This window comes from Empidonax traillii, unplaced genomic scaffold (assembly GCF_003031625.1).
Source record: "Empidonax traillii isolate 1590-97213 ecotype Southwest subspecies unplaced genomic scaffold, ASM303162v1 scaffold601:size890739, whole genome shotgun sequence".
Classification (NCBI taxonomy): Eukaryota; Metazoa; Chordata; class Aves; order Passeriformes; family Tyrannidae; genus Empidonax; species Empidonax traillii.
The window spans coordinates 154,583-174,556 of record NW_020955794.1 but is presented as its reverse complement, the minus strand read 5'-3'; the positions used below and the strand labels follow the sequence as shown (position 1 = coordinate 174,556).

General features: G+C 40.4%; 1 protein-coding gene across 2 annotated transcripts in view; it reads right to left on the bottom strand.

Annotated features, from left to right (window-relative positions):
• Positions 1-19,974, bottom strand: part of LRP6 (LDL receptor related protein 6) — a 64,008-nt gene that overhangs the window by 30,555 nt on the left and 13,479 nt on the right. For both annotated transcript variants that reach the window (XM_027898529.1, XM_027898528.1), the window contains exons 3-7: positions 12,519-12,716; positions 7,077-7,273; positions 6,197-6,328; positions 1,417-1,813; positions 760-931 (exon numbers count right to left, since the gene is read on the bottom strand). In XM_027898529.1, the coding sequence (XP_027754330.1) occupies positions 760-931; positions 1,417-1,813; positions 6,197-6,328; positions 7,077-7,273; positions 12,519-12,716 (1,096 nt within the window). The remainder of the gene's footprint in view (positions 1-759; positions 932-1,416; positions 1,814-6,196; positions 6,329-7,076; positions 7,274-12,518; positions 12,717-19,974) is intronic.

The window sequence follows — 19,974 nt, the reverse complement described above, 5'->3', positions numbered from 1 at the left end:
AGGTAGCTGTGGTGTTACGATGCACCAGGCAGCACTCAAGTCTTCGGCTTCCAAGAGGAGTTCTTGACAGTAAACTGATGCAATACTAAACAACACTATTTTCCCCAAGACTGACAAATAATAAGTGTCAGATTTGTTTCATTAATGTTACACAACAAAATAAAAGTAAGATTTTCAATGCGGGAGAGAAGAAAAAGTGCCTTTTTTTTTTTTTAATTGTGAGTTTCAACAGGGCATGTCAGAGAGAAAGGAAAATCTATCCCCTTGCTGAAACTCTAATAAACCAAGGGAGAAGCACAGTATAGAGGATTTCAGTGAGTACAAGCAACTCTATGTGACATGAGATTTATTTCTTTAAAATATGTTTTAGTAGCATCTAAGCTGAGCAGCGCAAAGAATGAAAGATGGATTTTTTTTTAACCTAAAAACATTAATCCCATTGAAAAAGCTTTTTCCCCATGATGACCTAAGAATTGACTTATTTAACTAATCCCTCTCGCACATTTTTGCAAAGAGAGCTCTACTACATGGATGTAATTTCTATTTTACACATATTAAAATGAGGAAAGAATAGTGAGTAACTTGCCCAAAGACAGAGCAGAAATGGAGGTGTTTCTTAAAGCAAAACTCAACCACCCTCCCACTGCCCGTGCGGGTTAAATCAGAATATGACCACCTGAAAGAGAAGAGTAACTACATTCATGGAGCTTCACAGAATCAAAAATATACAATTATACACAATTATATACAATTACAAACCTCTATTTTGTCTGTTTTGGCATCTCCCCAGTATATTTTGCTTTCTGCATAATCCAGTGCCAGTCCATTTGGCCAGCCGAGCGAGGTGTTCACCAGCACAATTCTGTCTGAGCCATCTAATGCTGACCTTTCGATCTTTGGGAGTTCTCCCCAGTCAGTCCAGTACATGTACCTGCAAAGGAAACAAAGTCTTAAGAACCCTTCTTAATCCCAACTTTCAATTTATGAATCCCAACTTCCAATATTCGCATAGCTTCTTCCGGAATACTCTCCCCCAAATCACATAGCATGCAGAAAAAAGTACATTTCTAAAATGAATCTATTTCTTTACCGAGGTAAGGGTGCCCAAACCATTCAGAAAGAACTGGCATGTACACATTAAACAAAACCCCTATATCAGTCTGCTCAGCAAGGCAACATAATCACAGCTATTATCTACTATAACTAAGCAGATCCACCCAGTGTCCAAAAATATTTTTAAAAAGAATACATGAAGACACATAAGATGGTCAAAATAAAGCAGCAGTCCTTTTTTGCTTTCAAAGAATCCCAGGATTTTCATTTTGAAGGCTCAGAAGTTTATTTACATACAAGTGGACAGAGTATCTTTCTTTTCATGATTAGTATTTTACAAACTGCTCGCAAGCAGCTCCTCACCCAGCCATGGGATCCAGCACAATCGCTCTGGGCTCTTCCAGCTCTTCCGAGATCAGTATTTTCCTCATGGTCCCGTTGAGCCTCGTGACCTCGATGCGATCCGTGCCCGTGTCCGTCCAGTACAGGTTCCTGGCCACCCAGTCCACGGCGATGCCGTCGGGGTGCGCGATCTGCGCCGTGACCACGAACTGGCTGCCCGAGCCGTCGATCAGCGAGCGGCGGATGGCGCGGACCTCGTCGTCGGTCCAGTAGATGTACCCCTCCAGGGGGTCGAAGTCGATGGCGATGGCGTGGCGGATGTCCTCCAGCGGCAGGACGATGTCCGTGAAGTCCGGGGTGTCCAAGGAGATTCGCCTCAGGTCTGTGCGGCGGGCTAGAAGCAGCAGGGCGGTGGCACCTGCGGGAAGGAGACAAACACAGCCACCTCACAGACACTGCAGACAGCGCACCTGATGCTGGGCTGCTTGGAACAAGCTAGGCCAGCTACCTCGATTTCACAGCACCTAACCCAACCGGCAGGGAATGCCACTTCAAATGTGAGGCTGTTCTTCTGCAGAACAAGCCAGGCGTGTTTATAGAGAAAATTCAGTGGTCATTTCCTTGCCCAGAATTTATCATGCTGAACATGTTTTCTATATCCACATCCTTCCCTCCAAAGATACTGAAACAGATACGCCCTGACAATGCTGCTATTTTATGCAAATCAACAGACAGCCTGCAACTTCCTCAATGAAATATCAATTACATAAATAATTCACTTACTGTTTGCTGTTGTTGGTTAAGGGACAATCTCGACTAACAAGCTACATGTTTCAACAGTGTCTTAGAAGCAGAAAAAATGTAACACAGAACACCACAGGTAAATCTCTTTTGAGAAACTCTTACCAGAGCAATCAGATTTGGGAGCAGACAACTGTCCAATGACAGCCCACCACAGAGCAGGTGGGCTATCAAATTCTTCCACATTTGTTGAGAACAAGCTTATTGAAGAGATTAAGATAAATAACAGTGTCTTACAAAGTAATTTTGAGCTGGTTTTTGAGTCAAAGGCAGAATCACAATAAATAACTAAGGTCAGCTTGCACTGCAGAAGATGTTTTCACACGGACAACACAGCAGGTTTAATGGTGCTATCAACGACACTTACTGTCTAATCTAATTAACTTTCATTTTCTATTCTGCCACTAGATTTCAGTGTAATGAAGGATAAACAACCACCACACTCCGTTCTGATTAAAACTGGCTTATCAGTTTGGAGTCTGATGTTAAATTTATTTTTTAAAAAGACAGTAATTGATGTTGGTGCTAGTTGAAACCTCATTGCGTGCCAGACTTTGGAGAGGTGCCAAAGCAGCCACTGCTTCATTTACAGCAGGTTTATTGTGTTAAAAACATCCAAGACACTTTCACAGTCCTGCAAGAAACAGCACCTTTCAACAGCTGAAGTTCAGAATATTATTACAAGTGTTTCTGATTAGTAACCTATCGTGGATTAAGATCAGGTTTGGGATCTTCTGCTCTAAAACCCCTTGTGTTCAGAAATGTGGTCATATGAAGTATTAGTTCCTAACTAACCCCAACAATTTAGGTTCAAGTAAGGAACAAACCCCTAGTACTTTTTCTTACCAACTTCCTGGTCATTTGTCCAAGTTACGTTTTAACCAAAACGATTCCAGTCACAGTAAAAACCCCAAACAATAATAATTTTTTTGCATTATCAAGTAAAACTAAGGTTTAGGAAATGCACTAACCTCAGAGTCTGAAACAGTTAAAAAGCCATATATTGTCTACCATACACAGAAAAAGTATAAGGCATAATTTAAAAAAAAAAAATTAAGTGCTCTAGCTGAAGTTGACAATTATTTTAAAGAACCAATGCCAGGTCTCCCTAAAGACTCAGCATTCCAATCCCTGACCAAACACCACTCCTTACCCCTCCAATCAAGCAACAAAAAGTTGAAAGCTTACTTTAGAGCCATCACCCAATTTGCAAATGAACAGTTCAGCTGCCTCGTTATACCAACAGTCACTCTGTTCAGAGGAAGGAAACCCAGCAGCAGAGAAGCATCTCCCCTCAAGGAAGGCTGAGGGAAAGATCATCCTGTGTTTGGAGAGCTTTAGCCTGCTTTTACTAAGCACTCTGAAAGCTGGGATTACAAGCTTACAGATGGTACGTTACATAAATCCTGGAACGAACACTTTCCTCAGAAATTCCCCATTAAAACTCTAAATAATTTAAATCTCTGTGCTAGCTGAAGTCAAGGGAAGGGGGAGCAAAGGGGAAGCATGCAGATAGATGCAGTGGCATAGTTTAAAGTCCAATGCCCTTCTAATCCTTCGCAATTAGTTACTTTTCCTTAATGATACACAGGCCTCAGTCATTTGTAAGTTGCTGAAATGCAAAACATCAGTGGTTGCTGAGCTACACAGACACATGCTCAGGAATTCATACAGAAGAAGGGCTAGACCCAAGAACATGTCTAATGCCTTTTCTGTATCTGAGAAATCAAGATTATTTACACAGAATTACTTCACATCCGGTCCAAAACATTTAATTCCCAAATGTCTTTCCCCAGTTGTAAAGTCACTCTTGTGAGTGATCAGAATCCTTTGTCAGAATAAAGACTTCTCTCCTGGAAGAGAACAGAATGGCCAAAGCAAGGCTGAAATCTAAGCCTGAAGCAGTGCTTTTTCTTCCTGAGGAAACTCCCACCTCCTTGCTCAGCTGACGTCACCATCGGTTCTCTCAGTACAAACCACATATTTGTACTGGCAGGAGCAAATTCAAGACACAAGTACACTCCTTACTGGCAAAGACAGAGCACGTGGATGGAGAGATCTTTAAGCACAAATAAGAACGTAACCCCAATGACAAACTAATTTCTGTAAGAGAATTTAGGTTTGTTTTACAACCATTTAAATGTAGCGCTGCCAAACTCAGAACAGCAGTGCACATAATCCTGGAAAAAGGAGAAATCCCCAGTATGTGCTGCAGAAGGACAATAAATAACCAAGAATATGACAAGAGGAGGTAAAAATTCCCTGGCAGAAGTGCCTGGGTGCTCAGAAAGGACTCTTTGCTTCAGACATTATTGATGGAGGAATACCTGGACATGAAAAAACTTATCCTGCCTCATTTTTCTTTGAGGTACAGGGATTTACAAACTTTCACCTAAGCCAGTGGGGGATCTAAACCTTGCTACGAGCCCACACCTCAGTTACTTAACTGGTTTGATTCGTATTATAATTTATTAGAAAAAGAGATTATTTTATTCTAAGCTATCACCCTTTCCTGAAACACTGTGGAAAATTGTTTCAAAATTGGGGTGTCAGTGTGTGTGTTACTGTAGTCACAAGAAATAATAAAACTCCTCTAGGGTGCAATGATAAACCCAACAAAAACCAGAGAAAGTAACACTGCGAGAAAGACAAGGCAGGAAAAGATTTCCTACAAACCAAGATTATTCAGAAACGCTGGGTTGTCATGGAAACTGCTCGGGGAGGTCAGCCAGCCTCACCTTTGGCTGTCAGGATCATCTGTCAACGCCAAAGCGCTGCAAAAACACCACAAACACACTCTCAAAATTCACCCATCAAAACCTTTCCGGTCCAGGCCAGGACTCTCAACAAGTCCAACTGCTGGCCCTGCACAGGACACCCCAAGGAACACACCACGTGCCTGAGAGCATTATTAAAGCTTGTCCCTTATACCAATGGAAATGGAAGAAAAACCCATTTTGTTTGCAAGAATTTACCAATACGCAAGCAATCCAGCCAGGCTAAACTGGGAGCTGTTTTTTCCACATAAAAGCAGCAATTTATTTTAACAAGGTTCACACAGACGCTCAAAAATAATCAGCAGAGAGCATGAAATTAAAGAAAACGCTGAACAGCAGCTGACAAACCTAGAAGAATTTTTAAAATACAAAACTCCAATTAAAAAAATTATTTCTGTATATATTTAAACTAAGCTATTCACACTCAGTTCTGCTGCATCATTTCTTCCTCCATTTACCTTTGACATAGAGAGGTGACCTGCATAAAAGATGGTTAATTATGAGCTGTATAATTATCTCCCAGTGTTAATTTTGATTGCTAATGTACTACAGCAATCACAGCACAACGTCACAAGGCCTATACTTAAAAAAAAGTCGCAATTTAAAATCACATCCATTAGTTCACAACGAGACACTAAAAGCAGTTTCGGATGAGTGCTTGCAGCGGTGAATCTTGATCACATCTGGAGTTTTAAGGCTGAAACACTTTCAACACCCCTAAGAACATGTCATTACTTTCACTTCTTCTCTACAAATGTAGGTGTCTGTGTCTAGGAACTGAAAAGACATTCCAGGTACATGTGTGTGTTACACATAGACAACAGATTTTATTGAAAAAAAAAAATGGTGCAATCCTATTAGCCAAATACTAATCCATGATCAATGATGTCAGAAACATTTTAGAGACAACAGAGGAGGAAGTTATCTTTTTCTCTAAGAAAATGGAACAACAGAGCTCCCCAAAAACTTGCAGGGAGTTAGTACAGAGGGAGAACTGCACCTTAAATTTTGTAACTGGTGGTAACCTGCCCTTTGGCCATGAGTATCTTTATTTTTTTTAAATGCAGAGGGCATTTTCCAATCACTTTTACCTGTATTGCCAAAGCATGCACCATTTCAGCCCTCACTCCAGTGCATTATATCACGAAGCTGGAAAGAATCCCTTTCCCTCCAAAGGCTCTTTTGGGCTTAATCCAAAGGATTTTTTAAAAAACAAAGCCTACCATCTTTGCAGGTCTTTCCATTTTCCAGAAGTTTCACACCAGTGGGACACGCACATTGATAAGAGGGCTTGGCAGGAGACATCAAACACAAGTGGGAGCAGCCACCATTATTAATTCCACATGGATTTGTAGCTGTTAAACATAAATCACACAGATTAATGCTTCTGACAACGAGTGACCTCATCTCATGTGTTAAGACACACATGGCAGTCGGCATTGGAGTGGTAGAATCGGTGGCAGCAACACAGATTAAAGGAGGAAATGATAAACACAGAACAAGGAAAAATTACTTCCAAGTGTTGAGTAGTGGGGTATTTATGGTACCAAAATGCACAGATGTTGAATGTTTCCTTTCTTGGGAAAGTAGCACTTAGCTCTGAACAAGAATTGTGTTTCAGCTCTGCTCTTCTCACTTTTACAAACTTCAGCACACTGGTGCTGAATGTACACTAGGCTGTGTATGTAAAAACAAAAGCAACCACAGTAAATTAACACAATGGTTATTATGCAGAGCTAGTCCTGCTTAATGTCATCTGCCAAATTAACACTCCTTTCCACTCAGGAACTATTACCTCAAAAAAATAAAGACACGGTGTTGCCTGAATATATGGCACAGAAAACAAAAAGCAGTATGACAACGGGATAATAAATGTGTCAGGCAGAAAAAAAAAAAGTAAGAGATGGGGTTTCTTCCTTGCACTTAAAACCACCCAAAAAACAATGAGGAGAATATCTGGTTTCCCTCTGGGGCCTTTCCCAATCTCTGCATTGGAAAAACTGCATCACGATGCTGGTGAAGCCACCCACCACCGTACAGAAAGAGTCGTTCCTGCAAATCAGTTCCAACTTGCAGTTAAAAAAAGCAAGCAAGACAGCTTACCATTTGGCTGCCTCTTCTGGCTGAAGGCGTGGATATCCATGGGGGAGAAGATGTTGGAATGTATTTCCCGCAGGTCCTCCCCGGAGTGCTTGCTGCAGGCCAGGATGGAATGCGTGTTCCAGTCGGTCCAGTACAGCATGTCCCCAAACAGCGTCAGAGCAAAGGGATGGGGAAGGGAGCCTTTCACCACTGCTTGCCTGATGGAGCACAGGGAAGAAAGTCACTTGCAGTTACTTTTCAAGATTTTCACGATTCGTTATGATGATCATTATTAAGCTATTGTTTTTATTATAAGCACCGTCATTTAAAAGAGTTCAGGTGATGATCTGCCATGGGAATGGTATCGCTTCTGAGCAAGCTGGGTCACTGCCTCTCTCCAGGTTCATGAACAAAATTCAAGACAATACCCATATATTTTATAGATATATACAAACACATGCTCATCAGCAAGCACAAAAATGCAGCGCCAACATTCCTGAAGACAGTTTTTGCAGGCTCTCCTGATGTAGAATCTAATTATCTGTACCCAAGTTCCTCAGAACTGGAATTAAGTAGCTCGATTCCTATGGTTACTTTATTCAGAATCATAGAAAAACTCTAGTCTGGAGAGGACCAACACCCTGCTCAGCACAGGGCCACACAAGCACTGTTTACACAAGCACTTCTTCCCATCTCCTTTCTTCACTGCACAGGCAGTCATGTATTCCCACATACCCAAGTTCCTGAGGAACCACAGGGATCACCATCCAGGATCACCATCCATTTCCCAGACAGAAGCACAAGGGATTGACACACAGCCCTGCTACCCCTTCAGAATAAGGCACACTGTGAACACCAGCCTCCTGATTTTCTTCTTGCAGGGAAGAGAGGAATTATCTATATATTTACTAGAGAAAACACCCCCAACACCACAGGCATCGCTTTTGCAAGTAAGTCTAACTGAAGTGGTTGCAGACGACATAAAAACTTTTATTTTCCAAATATTTTCTGCTAAAATATACCAGAAGGGTATATTAAAGCAAGAAACTTGAAGGTGTCTTCTGCTGATGACTCTGAGTTCAAAGAGACTACAGTCACTGCTGCTGTTTCACCTCTGGAAAAAGGTGCATTATCTTTCCAGCTTTTTTTTTTTTTTTTCTGTTTACAAGAAAAAGATCTCCTTTACCTTACTTGTCACTCTAGTGTTCCAATTCTACACCAAACAAAATGTTCTAGTTTTTGGTATTTTGGATTCAAAAGTAGGACATCTTACCTTTTATTTCTTATCTCTGTCTGGAGTCAGGTACATATTTGCTTCTAATTAAATGTACCAACTCAGCATCACACAAAAGACTATTGTGATATAATTTACAGCTGAAACCTACCAGTGAAACAGTGAAGCCAGAATAACACAACACACTCCTGTACCATACCAAGTATCTTTATAATTCTAACTCTGCAAAAAATTTTATGAACCCCACCCTCGAAGACTAAATGTCTACAGATTTGAATAATTAGTTTAGACCAGGCTTGAAGAGTTAAGTCTTTATGACAAATTTATGACATTTTCCATATGAAAAAGAAAAAACAAAAGTCCAAAGCTCTCACTATAACCAAACCTACACCAAAGACAGCATTCCCATGCACGAGAGAAGCCACATTTCTCCAGTGTCCCTGGGGGGGATCCCATACCAATTGCCATCTCCCAGGCTGTCAGAAAGACCAAAAGAAAAAAAAAATCTCCTTTGAGTGCTGATCATGTTATAGAAAGCATATAAACAGGCTTGCATGAAACAAATTATAATATTTTAAGCAAAATCTCTCCATCTACGGATTGCCCAATGCCTTGAGCATTTACAAAATTTGAAGAATTAGACATATTTGACTTGTGACAGCTGGAAATATTAGCAAGTGGCCAAAGCACTCCCAGCATGAACCCCACATGCCATCAGATGAAGAAGGATGAAAGACTGAGCCAACACCCCAGCATGCCATAAGGATGCCGCAAGGAGGGCAGGGAGCTCTGGTCCCCTCAAAAGCTCCTGCCAACTTCGCAAAAACATCCGCAAAACAAACTCAAAAAAACTCAACTGGATTTTTTACCATGAATGCTTGCTCAAATATTCCTATCAGAAGACAAGCCTGCTTCTAATTCCCTAAGAAAGTAAGCAGGAAGCATCATTTGTGGGACAGGAGGTTTGTCTTTTGCCACTTCTTTAAGCCACGATTGCCACGTGTTTCCAGAAAGTATATGTAAAAAAAAAAAAATAGCAGGTCTGGCAATGCCATTTCAAACCTCACCTGCAAGGGTTAAGTCTGAAAAAAGTCAATCAGAAATCAAACCATGACTGGGAAATGAAGTCATCCTGCGGGTCCTTTCTCAGGCAAGCAGCAGGATGGGTGAAAGGCCCCTGGCACAAGGGGAAGAGATGAGGGACTTGTGGGGAAAGTGCACCGGTAGATCACTAATCAGAGAGTGGTCTGTGTGCTTCCAAACTGAAGCTGCTCTTCCTTTGCTTTCCTTTGCTATTTTATCTCACAGAAATATACAAAAATATATAAACAGAACACGGTGTTTTATGCATAACGTCATGTATTTTAAACATTAGAGGCAAATACTGAAAAAAACCTCTTTTAAATGCAGTGACAGTATTTTTGGTGCTTCAACAAATCTCCAGCTAATCATCTGGCAGGCAGGCACGAACTGATGCTTGAAAACAGAAACAAGAAAAATCAATGCTCAAGTGCAAACTTAAAGCATTCACCTCCCTGCAAGAGCTTCCCAGCCCTCTGACAGTTGCTGAAAGTTATGTTTTCTTGCAGTGGCCTCAAAAACCATCTCATTAGCACAAACACTTCCTGAGGGACCTTGTAAGTGCATTTCCCTTCAGCCAGCAATGCGTTAACTCGTTAATTAGAACCGCTGCTGCAGGGCAGAGGAAGGGGAAATTAATTCAAGGACTGCCTTAGCAGGCAAACCTATCTTGGGTGCTCTACTCACAGGGAGAGCTGTCTGCAATTCAGTTTTGTTTAATGACTCCCACAAAAAAAGCAACTGCTAAGGGCAGGGGCAAGAGTTGCAAAAAAAAAAAAACCCCACAAACCCATCTCTTCTATGCATCGATTTTATTTTTTAATTATTGCGTTCTGACACGAAAAAACTGTTCATTTCTTTCTCTTGTTGGCAGACCAAGGGCATTAGTTATAAATTTCTGTGCTCTTCCTCTTTATTCCACCTTACATGAAGCTTTAACAATCATTTACCTGTTACAGACTCCTTCCCACCTCCTGTCATAAAAAAAAAAGATTTTTATTTTGACTTGTTATAAGTTTTCCTTGACAAATGGGATAGCTGGGAAGACACAAGACAACAGCTGCAATAAGGAACACTTTGTCAAGCTGCCTCACAGAAAAATCTGGGGCTTTTTGGGTTTTGAGCATTTCTGGAGGAGAGGGAGTTTGTTGTTGAGGTTTTTTTGGTGGTGGTGGGTTTTTTGTTGGTTGGGGGTTTTTTTTATCACGAGGTTGGAGATGACCAGGAGAGAAGACTGAAGGCTTTGTGAGTTTTGGGTAGTTTGGTGGGGTGATTTTTTCCACTTTAAAAGAAGATCTAAAACGATTTTGTTTTGTCTGCAGAATTAGAAATTGTCTTTTTTTTTAGTATTAGAAAATCAGTTATTAAAAAAATGAACAAAATAATTGAGGCACAAAATACAGAATTACAGCTGCAAAATATCATTTGAGCAAGCTGAATTTTGAAAGACAGTATCTAACAAAAAAAGAATCACTTCAGAACTTTAGATAACCCCAAAGATCATTTTCTTTCTCCAGACAGGCAGAGGCTAAGACGTCACAGCAAAAAAAAATAAAAATAATAATAATAATAAAAAAAAAAAACATTGTAGTACAGCCTAACTTCTACAGTTCTCTCCTTTTTTTCCCCCCTCCTGATAATATAATTGCAAAGAATAAAAAAATGAAACGAAAATGCCTGCAAACAGATGTTGTGATTATATTCTGAATCTTCAGAACCTTCTCACATGCCTAGGGAAAAACAGGTGCTGTTAGAATCACTCTGTGCTTCAGGGAGATCATATGTGCTTTCCTTTCCAGAGATGACTTCCCTTCTTCCCCCCCTCAAATGGTGATGTGTTAGCATCCTGCCACAAAATATTTCTGCTGCTGAACTGTCTCGATTTAAAACAGTAAACCCAACAACTTGAAGCATTAAGACTGCTTTGCTTTTTATGGCTACGTAAGAAAGGATTAGTAGATCTAAAAATCGAAATGACAGTCATCTTTTTTTAAAGGAAGTGTCACTAGGAAATATTTCTCTCTGTCTTGGTGTTAAGTTTTCTTTCTTGTGAAGCAAACAGCAAATGAAGGGCTCCTTCAGAACAGATACCCATACCCTCATGTTTTGAATTAACAAAGTTATTGATAATATTTATACCCAAAGGCCCGAATTCAGAACTGCATCCAACTCCTGTTACTTCCTATGAACAAACACCATCATAAAAACAGTGCATGAACTTCTGATCTCTTCAAAGGCAGAAACTGAGAAGGAAGTGCCATGACCTTTCAAACCAGGGTTAAAATGATATTGTGGAGTTCCAAACAAACACCACAGGACGGCGGAGGACACGTTTCAGGCAGGCTGCCTATGCTGCCACTCACCAGCCCACACAAAACAACTACCCTATCAATATAACTGATTTCTTTCTGTCAAATTGGTATTTGGGGTGAAAGATGGGACAAGCCCCTAAGAGGCCAGAACAAAGAGCACAAGAAAGGCTGTTTCATGCCCAGATAAACCAGCTGAAGCATCCAAAACATGTGCAAAGAACAACCTCCAGAACATCATCTCTCTGTGTGATACCCTGGGCACAAGCTAACTGTGATTCATCTGTGTCTGCAAACAGCACCTGTCAAAGCTCAAAGTAGGGATAAATGCAAAGTAACAGTTATACCCTTAATTAAGACACAGCCCATGAGTGGATCAAAAAGATTGACATCATCACTATGAAACCATTGGAGAAAAACAGTAATTTTAACACAGTTCTCTTTTAAGGACCGTTTTCCACTGATTTCCCAGCCCCTAGGATTAATGACACTGAAATACTAGTACATGACAATCTGTTTATTCAGATTATTTCCTGCACTTCTGAATGCCACAGCAACACTGTACAGAAGACCAGCTGAAAAGGGACAATTTTGCTAAATACATAATTAAGAACAGGATTCTAGGATTTCTTATGGAACTGGTTCTAAGAAACCTCTTCAGCAGAGTTACATGAAGAGGAGCACACATTCCACTTCACAGAGCTGGAAAGCAGAGGATGGGGCAGGATAGAAGTTTCTGACAGCACTAGTTTGCTTCAAATCTCGTGAGCGCCGACACCACGATTCACTGCAGCACAGCACACGCTATCACCTCAGCAGCATTCTTTAAGAAATTCTTACCTGTGACTGCCATCCAGATTGGATTTGTGGATGAAATTCAGTTTAGCGTCTGCCCAGTAAAGCTTCTGTTCCTCGTAATCCAAGGTCAGTCCGTTTGGCCAGTAAATGTCCGTGTTCACGATAACGGAGCGGCTCGAGCCGTCCATCCCAGCACGCTCGATCTTTGGCACCTCCCCCCAGTCTGTCCAGTACATGAACCTGTAATTACAGGAAAATGAGACCAAAAAAAAAAGGAAGCAATCACGTAGAAATCTACAAAACGCTCTGTAAAAATCTTTTAAAACCGGACAAGCAAGTTGTAAAGCATTTTTAAGAACATTTGAAACATTTTTTAAGAGTCAAGAAATTCCGTGTCATATCTTCCCCCTTAATTCACATCAACAGCATTTTTGGTTTCATGTGCAGCAATATCTGCAGAGAGAAATGCAGCTGATTAACACCAATCTTGCCCTCTTTGATCCCAAAGTGAGTCATTCCTCATTGAGCAATATGCTCAGCTTAAACACGGAGTGCAAAAAGAGCTGAAAAGAACGTGTGAGGCTTCTCTGGACAGAAACAAGCGCCTCAGATAAACTGTTTTTTTTTCATCAGGAAGAAGGACAAACCCCAAATAATTTCCAGATAAGGCAGCACAGTAGCAAGCCACCTGGTCAAACTATACTATAAGAAAGCTGCTGTTTTCCTCCCCCTGGGGGTTTTAATGTCTCCATTAAAAATGTTTTGAGGCAGCCCTACTCCAGCTGATGGTGACAGCCACGCAGACAAGGTAAGGGCCATTCTCTCTCCTCCCCATCCTTTTCAAGCACAGTTATTTCAATTAAAAAAAAAAAAAAAAAGCCACCATCAAAGCCCACAGGATACAGCAAAATATTAAGAGAATGTACACTTATAGAAGAGAAGAAGGTTCTTAGACTGAAGTAAAAAAAAAAATAAAATTAGTTGGTACTTTGTTTGACTGTGGCCCAGCATGTTGGTTTATCATAAAAGATTATATCACCATTAAAAATTAGGAACAAATAGAGGAAAGGTTTTGATGTTTTGTTCCTATCAACTTGTTTCTATGCATCTTTAAATCTAGCATTTTTTTTCATTTTTGCATCCCAGTGCATGAGGTGAATCCAGGCAATAAAACTCCCCCTAAAAAGGCATCAGAAAGCACTTGCACTGCACGGTTGCAACTTCCCAGTTTTGATCTGCTTCAAACAGGAGGTTTTGCCACAGGAAAACAAACCTGCCAAAAAATGAACCTAGCAAATTAAATACAGAAATAATTCTTCATAAAACAGAGGAAGAAACATCTTTTGGGGATACAGTCAAGATAAACGTGAGAGAGAAGATGTTTTCAGCCAGCTGAGAGCTCTGCTCTTTTACAATAACTTGTCTCTGTAAGTAACCACGGACATTGGTTGAGAGTAATTTTCAGAGCTGCTTTATGATAATTTCTAAGTATAAAACTAGAATAAGATTCTGGAGATGGCTTTCAGGAGCCCTGAAAGGAACACCTCAGCAAAACCACTGAAAGTCACTGGTGAGAAATCAAAAGGGAAGAACAAACCTACACTCTCATTTCATGACCAGAAAGAAACAAAGGCAGTATTCAAGCTATCTGTGATGCCCTCTGTTTTCAAGCATCCTGGTTTAAAGAACGTGCACAAAACACAGAGGAGAGGTTGGTTTTCATTTTCATCCAGGTATTTCCAAAAGTCTCTAGGAAATAAGGTTTGACTTAGCCGAAAGAGAAAGTGGCTCATTAAAAAACATTTTGTGTCTCTGGACACACAAGGTGGGATGACACCCCTTCCACAGTTAGGAAACAAAAGCCATTTTCTCCTTACTCCCAGAGCAAGCAGGAAATAAGGCTCGACAAAACTCAGCAGCACTCAAAAAACAATATTTGAAATGACAATTTTCCCAGTTTAAGCCCAAGGAGTAGAGAAAAAGAGAGAATTTCCCCTCTCTGTCACTGATTAACACCATCCCCAGGCCCTTGCTGACTGCAAGGCAGAAGGAAGATGGTGATGTGTTTTGGAAGAGCTCTGCCAGCCCTTTGCACAGGAATCACTCCAGATATAACACTCCAGACCCAGCCACGTTCAGACAGCCTTTTAGTGGCAGGGAAGCCAAAAGAAAACTAACATTTAGGTTAATGTAACAGGAGAGGGACAAAATAGACAAAATACGAAAAGAAAAATTCTCGCCTTCCAACCTATCTTGGTTCTTCAAATCTACCAAGAAAAGAGAGGAAAGCAAACCAGCTGGCAGCTGTGACAGCCTTTCAGAACATGAACACACAAACAAACAAAAGCAGCACAAGAGCAGTAACTGTGGCCCAGCCTCTCAAGAAGCCAGGACTCCGCAGGGCTAAGGAGTCCCCCAGAGCTCTGCTCTGGCAGTGCCTCGAGCTGGAGCTGCTCAGCAGGGCCCTGGAGGAGTCCCTGCACACAGAAACACGCTTTTCAAATAGTTCCTCAAAATCCTGCTAGAAGGTGCAGATCTACACACCTGTGAACTGAACAAACTGTTTAGCTCCGTTAAAACAAGTGGGGGAAAGCATCGTCTTTCTCAGATAAAATTTACGTTCTTCGTACAGTGAAAAAATGGGTTTCTTTACAGGGACTTGCACTAAAAATACAAACATTTGCACTATAAATATTTAGTATATAAATGAGAATTTAGATCTGTCTGCAATTTTTCCTCTGTGAGATTTTTTTTTTAATCATCCCAAGTCTTTCATCAGTAAAACATCCCCTTGTTATTCATTCAGCCCCTCTCTCAGTACACCACCACCAACTGGATCATTTTTTACGTTCTTAATTCCTGACTCCTGCAAGAGACCCCAAGGAACTTTAATGTTCTGCCAAACCAAGCTAACTCTCACCCTTCCTATCACATTCCAGCACTCTGCTAATTCTTTTTTCATAGTTTTCATCCCATTGTTTGGGATGTAGATCCAGCTTTGCTTACATGTAACCATCACTCCTCAGGCTTTTTTTTAAAATTAAATTAATTCGTTTCATCTGGGAGTTCAGTACATTTTCAGGCAGTTCTTGTGATTTGTTTATCAGTTTACTGATACAGAAACCAACTTGACGCCCTCAGTAAGGGACATGCAGGCAAGCAATGAATTCATTTCTGCTTTCCTGAGACAGTTTCATTTGCCTTGGCTGGTTTTTATTCTTTTATACTTTGCTCATCCACTAGACTCACTAAATCACTTACTCTCCTGTAAGAAAGCAGCACACACACCAATTAGTCTTTTCACACTGCAAAATTACAGAAAACAAGGCCTTATTTTTAACCCCAAAGCTACAAAACAAACAACAACAAAAAAGGGAGGGGTGCAGGGAAGAAGGAGATATTTCTCTATAGAGGATAAAAAGAGCAGAAATGAAGGGACACAGTGTAATTTTGTACAGTTTAACTGGATAAAAAGCCACCTTTTTTGAAACTCAGCTGCTGCTTGGGAGGGCAAGTGGGGAATGTGCACTCCAGAAATGATACAAGGGTACGCTGAAACATTTTGGGAAAGGGCAGCCTACATTTATTAAACAACAATGCAGGGAACTATTGCATGCATAGGCAGCCTCTAAAAACTGCACGGCTTATTTAAAATCAGAGATTTTTAAAGTCAGCAAAAAAAAAAAAAAACACCAAACATTTTTCTTAGTGTGCAACTTTGATGTTGACAGAAACAGAAAGTGAGATTTCAGCAATATTTTGCCTATCTAGATAACGTTTCTTTCCTGCACAGTAAACACTTCACCTATAAAATTGATCCATCTGTTGGCAGTTGCTTTTGCCAGAGGCCCTGCAGCTCAAGGCTGCCACCTTCCCACCTCTCTCCTGCATCAGCCCAACCCATGGCACAATTCAGAAGAATGAAACATTAGAGGTGTTAAGCAGGGAGAAACCAAGCAAACATAAAACAAAAAAATAAATAAATCTGTCTAGTTCAAAGCTTTTCCTGCAGAAGAAATAATTTGAATGGTTTCACAGAAAAACGACTTTAACAAAAAAAGCGTAATTTGCTTTGCGTTTAACTTGCAAAACGAGCTGTCACGTTAAGCAAAGCACTTCCTATGTATGAATTACATGCTAATACATCTAAAGCAAGCATAAGAACACGGTAAAAACGAACAGACATCTCAAAAACAAATAAACAACTTTTCTATATCTAAATATATTGTGAATTTAAGGATAGAGTGCAGAATAACACTTTTAGTCTTGCCAAAATTACCTAAGCAATTTATGAAGGAAGTAAGGAGCAACAAGCAGAAATCCACAGATTTGGTAGGAAACTCAGAAAGTTAAAAATGCCTTCATACAACAACACCCCTGCACAACTGCACTTCAACAGCAAGGTACAGCTAAGCAAAAGTAACATGACCTTAATGATTAGTCATTAAAGTCACACCAAATTGCATTTTGAGCTCTGAAGGTGTCAAAATTGAAACTGAGCAACAAACTGCAAAGATCATTGGGGCTTTTTTTACAGGGTGAATTAGAAGGCTGCTGCTGCCGCAACTTAGTGACTTTTTTTTATTACTTTTGTTACTTTACTTTTGACAAGTAATAAAGAAAAAGTGCTTCTGCATTTCACAGCGTGGACTTTGAGAAGTCAACATGAAAATCAGACCTTTAAATAGGACTTGAAAAGCGTCAAAGTCTGTGGTAACCTTAAAGAAAAAGCACCAGTGAGCATAAATTGGAAACCTGATATAACAACTTAGTAGCTATTAAACTAAAGATTGCCTATGAAAACAGTTAACAGATAATCAGCGTTCCCAAATGTCAACCAGAATCTACAACCAAGGTCTACAGGTCAACCAGCACAGGAAGCTCAAACTCCTGACAGGGGGAAGAGGCTCCATCTCTTCTTCAGCTGCTCTGTCTGTCTCCTCAAAAAACCAAACCAAACCTACACTTTTATCACACTTGCCTCCCAGGGTCTGCAAGACAGGTCCTAAAATTCTGGTGACCCTGACAAGCATTAATTGTACCTTCCATCCAGGCAATCCCCAGTGCAGCACAAACCACAGTGCCAAAACGAGGAGGAGCTCACAAAGAAATGAGAACTGGGGATGTGGAAAGGGCAGGACTTTTTTTTTTTTTTTGTTAAGTGTTTTACTCTCATCTAAGCCTCGTTGTAAGCAATGAAACAAAACCAGAGTTTGCAAGTTATCACTGAAGTAGAACAGCACGTGACAACCACATTTAAAACTGAATTCATCTGAATTGTTTGACGAGCAGTGCTGTCAGAATGAATATTTAACAGCACAACTGCTGCCTCATTTGTTTTAAAACAGTCACAAAAGGCTGGCACAGCACTGGCCCCAGCCTATGCCATTCAGGCAGAGAGAACCTCAGCACCTCTTCCAGCAGGCACCTGCAGGAGTGGGAGCAGGGAAAGGGAAGAGCAGAGAACTCTGTGCTGTGCTCACAAACCAGCCAAATAACAACAAATGACTTGAAAAAGGAAGCGAAGGCAGGAACAGTGATTTGTTCAAAATTTCTCATAAAAACAAACACACAAAGAAGAACCAGAAGCAAAATCTTCAGACATCCTCCCACTGAAAAACGCTGCGGGAAGCAGAGTATTTGCTCAGTGATAGACCAATCACTCATTCCACTCAAACACAGCGATACCCAAACTTTTAGACACATTACACCACGAAATACACGATGCTTTTGTAAAGTTACACCCTTGCAGCTACCGCCATTTCACGGCATAAAATCTTCAACTACATCTAAATGTAAAAGTCTTCAACTAAATGTAAATGTACCTAAACATTTGTTATCTAAAGAACTGAATTCTGGAGCTCGGATGATGCACTACAACCTGCAGTTATTATTTTCTACAGTTATTATTTTCTACTCACTGACTCGTGTCAAGCAGCTGGTGACATTTTCAGAATGGCCATGTTGTCTGGATGCCTGTTACTTTAAATCACGGCCTAATTAGGACTAGCATTTAAATTTAAATTAAATAGCACTTCACTCTCAGCTAAAGTTGCCAGGCTTCCTGACTTTGTTCCCCAAGTCACATTTAGACCTTTACTAGACCAAAAACTCTCAGTTCATGCCCTTATAGATAACAAATCATCAATTAAATGTTCCCCTGAGTGGTTGCCTGTTTAAGGTTTTGTGCAGTGTGTTGTGATTTTTAAGCCATCATCTATAAACCTAAAGACAGAGGGTAAACACTTCCCTTACAAGCAAGGCCGTTCCACAACCACCATTTTTCTACAGCATCCAAAATCACCAGCTGACCACAGAGAATTTCAGTGCTTGAAAACAACTCCACGTACCTCAAATCCTAAAGAGGGTAACAAATCTATCCAGGAAAAAAAAAAAGAAAGGACCCAGAGCTTTTCTGTCATAGAAACATTAGTCAAGCATTCACTCCACATGTGCTTGACAAGCTGTATCTTCCATTCCTGAGAACTCCCTGACCGTGCTCACACCAGAGCAAACTTATTTGGAAGCAAGAGAAAATCGTGAAAATGGTAAGTTTAATAGTTCATGACAACAATGTGTCTGCCAGGAAGATACATGTGCAAAAGAAAAAGGTAGCCATTATGTCACTAAAATGAATGAAAAAGGAGGATCAGGCATAAAAATAACCAGATACTTGTTCTCACTATCTAGCTTGGGCACTATCTGTTATGGCAAAATAACTATTAATATTGTACTATTTACTTGATAAATTTAGTTTATAGCTAACTGGCTCTGCAGATTCTTTCACTGGCACAAAACAGTTACAAGTATTTTTCTCACTTGAGTAGGCAGCTGTGAATTCAGGAATGACAATCCCCAAACAATATTCAGCCTTGGAAATCAACAACAGAAGCATCATGACAAATCGTTCGTGAGCTTAAGATCAGGCAGGCAGCACTCACGTTGAGGTTTAAGGATCAAGCAACTACGACAGATGACCTTCCACTTGATTTCAGGGGGGTTCTCATCAAGCCTGTTTAATTTTTTAGGGTTGTTTTCTTTCCCTTCATCTTTTCTTCCCTTCAATATAGGACTTCTGATAGTCCATAACGAGCTGTTAGACAGCATTTTCCAATATGACAACTTTTACTTCCGATCTCCATCAACTTTAAAATATTTTAGAGTATCTTAAGAAGTTTCTCTCTGTTCCATCTTTTCCAAACATGCTGATATCTGCTCCAATCCCTTGGCTCCAGGACCACAAACTGATAAGTACGTAAAACATTCAAGTCCAAAGGTTCAGGAGTTTTTGAGTTTTCTCCTAGTCACTTCTTGGCTCTGCTTCAGGCGTGTCCTGCTGGACATTTAAAAGCTGATGCACAGAAATCCTCTATATCCTGACCTTGGCTTTCGTTTTTTTTTTTCAATTTTCATTAGTTAATTAAAGAACTTAAGTTTTTCAAGTCTCGTTTCCTCAGTTCAGGAGCTCAGTTCTCCAGCTCTCATTTCTGCCTTGAAA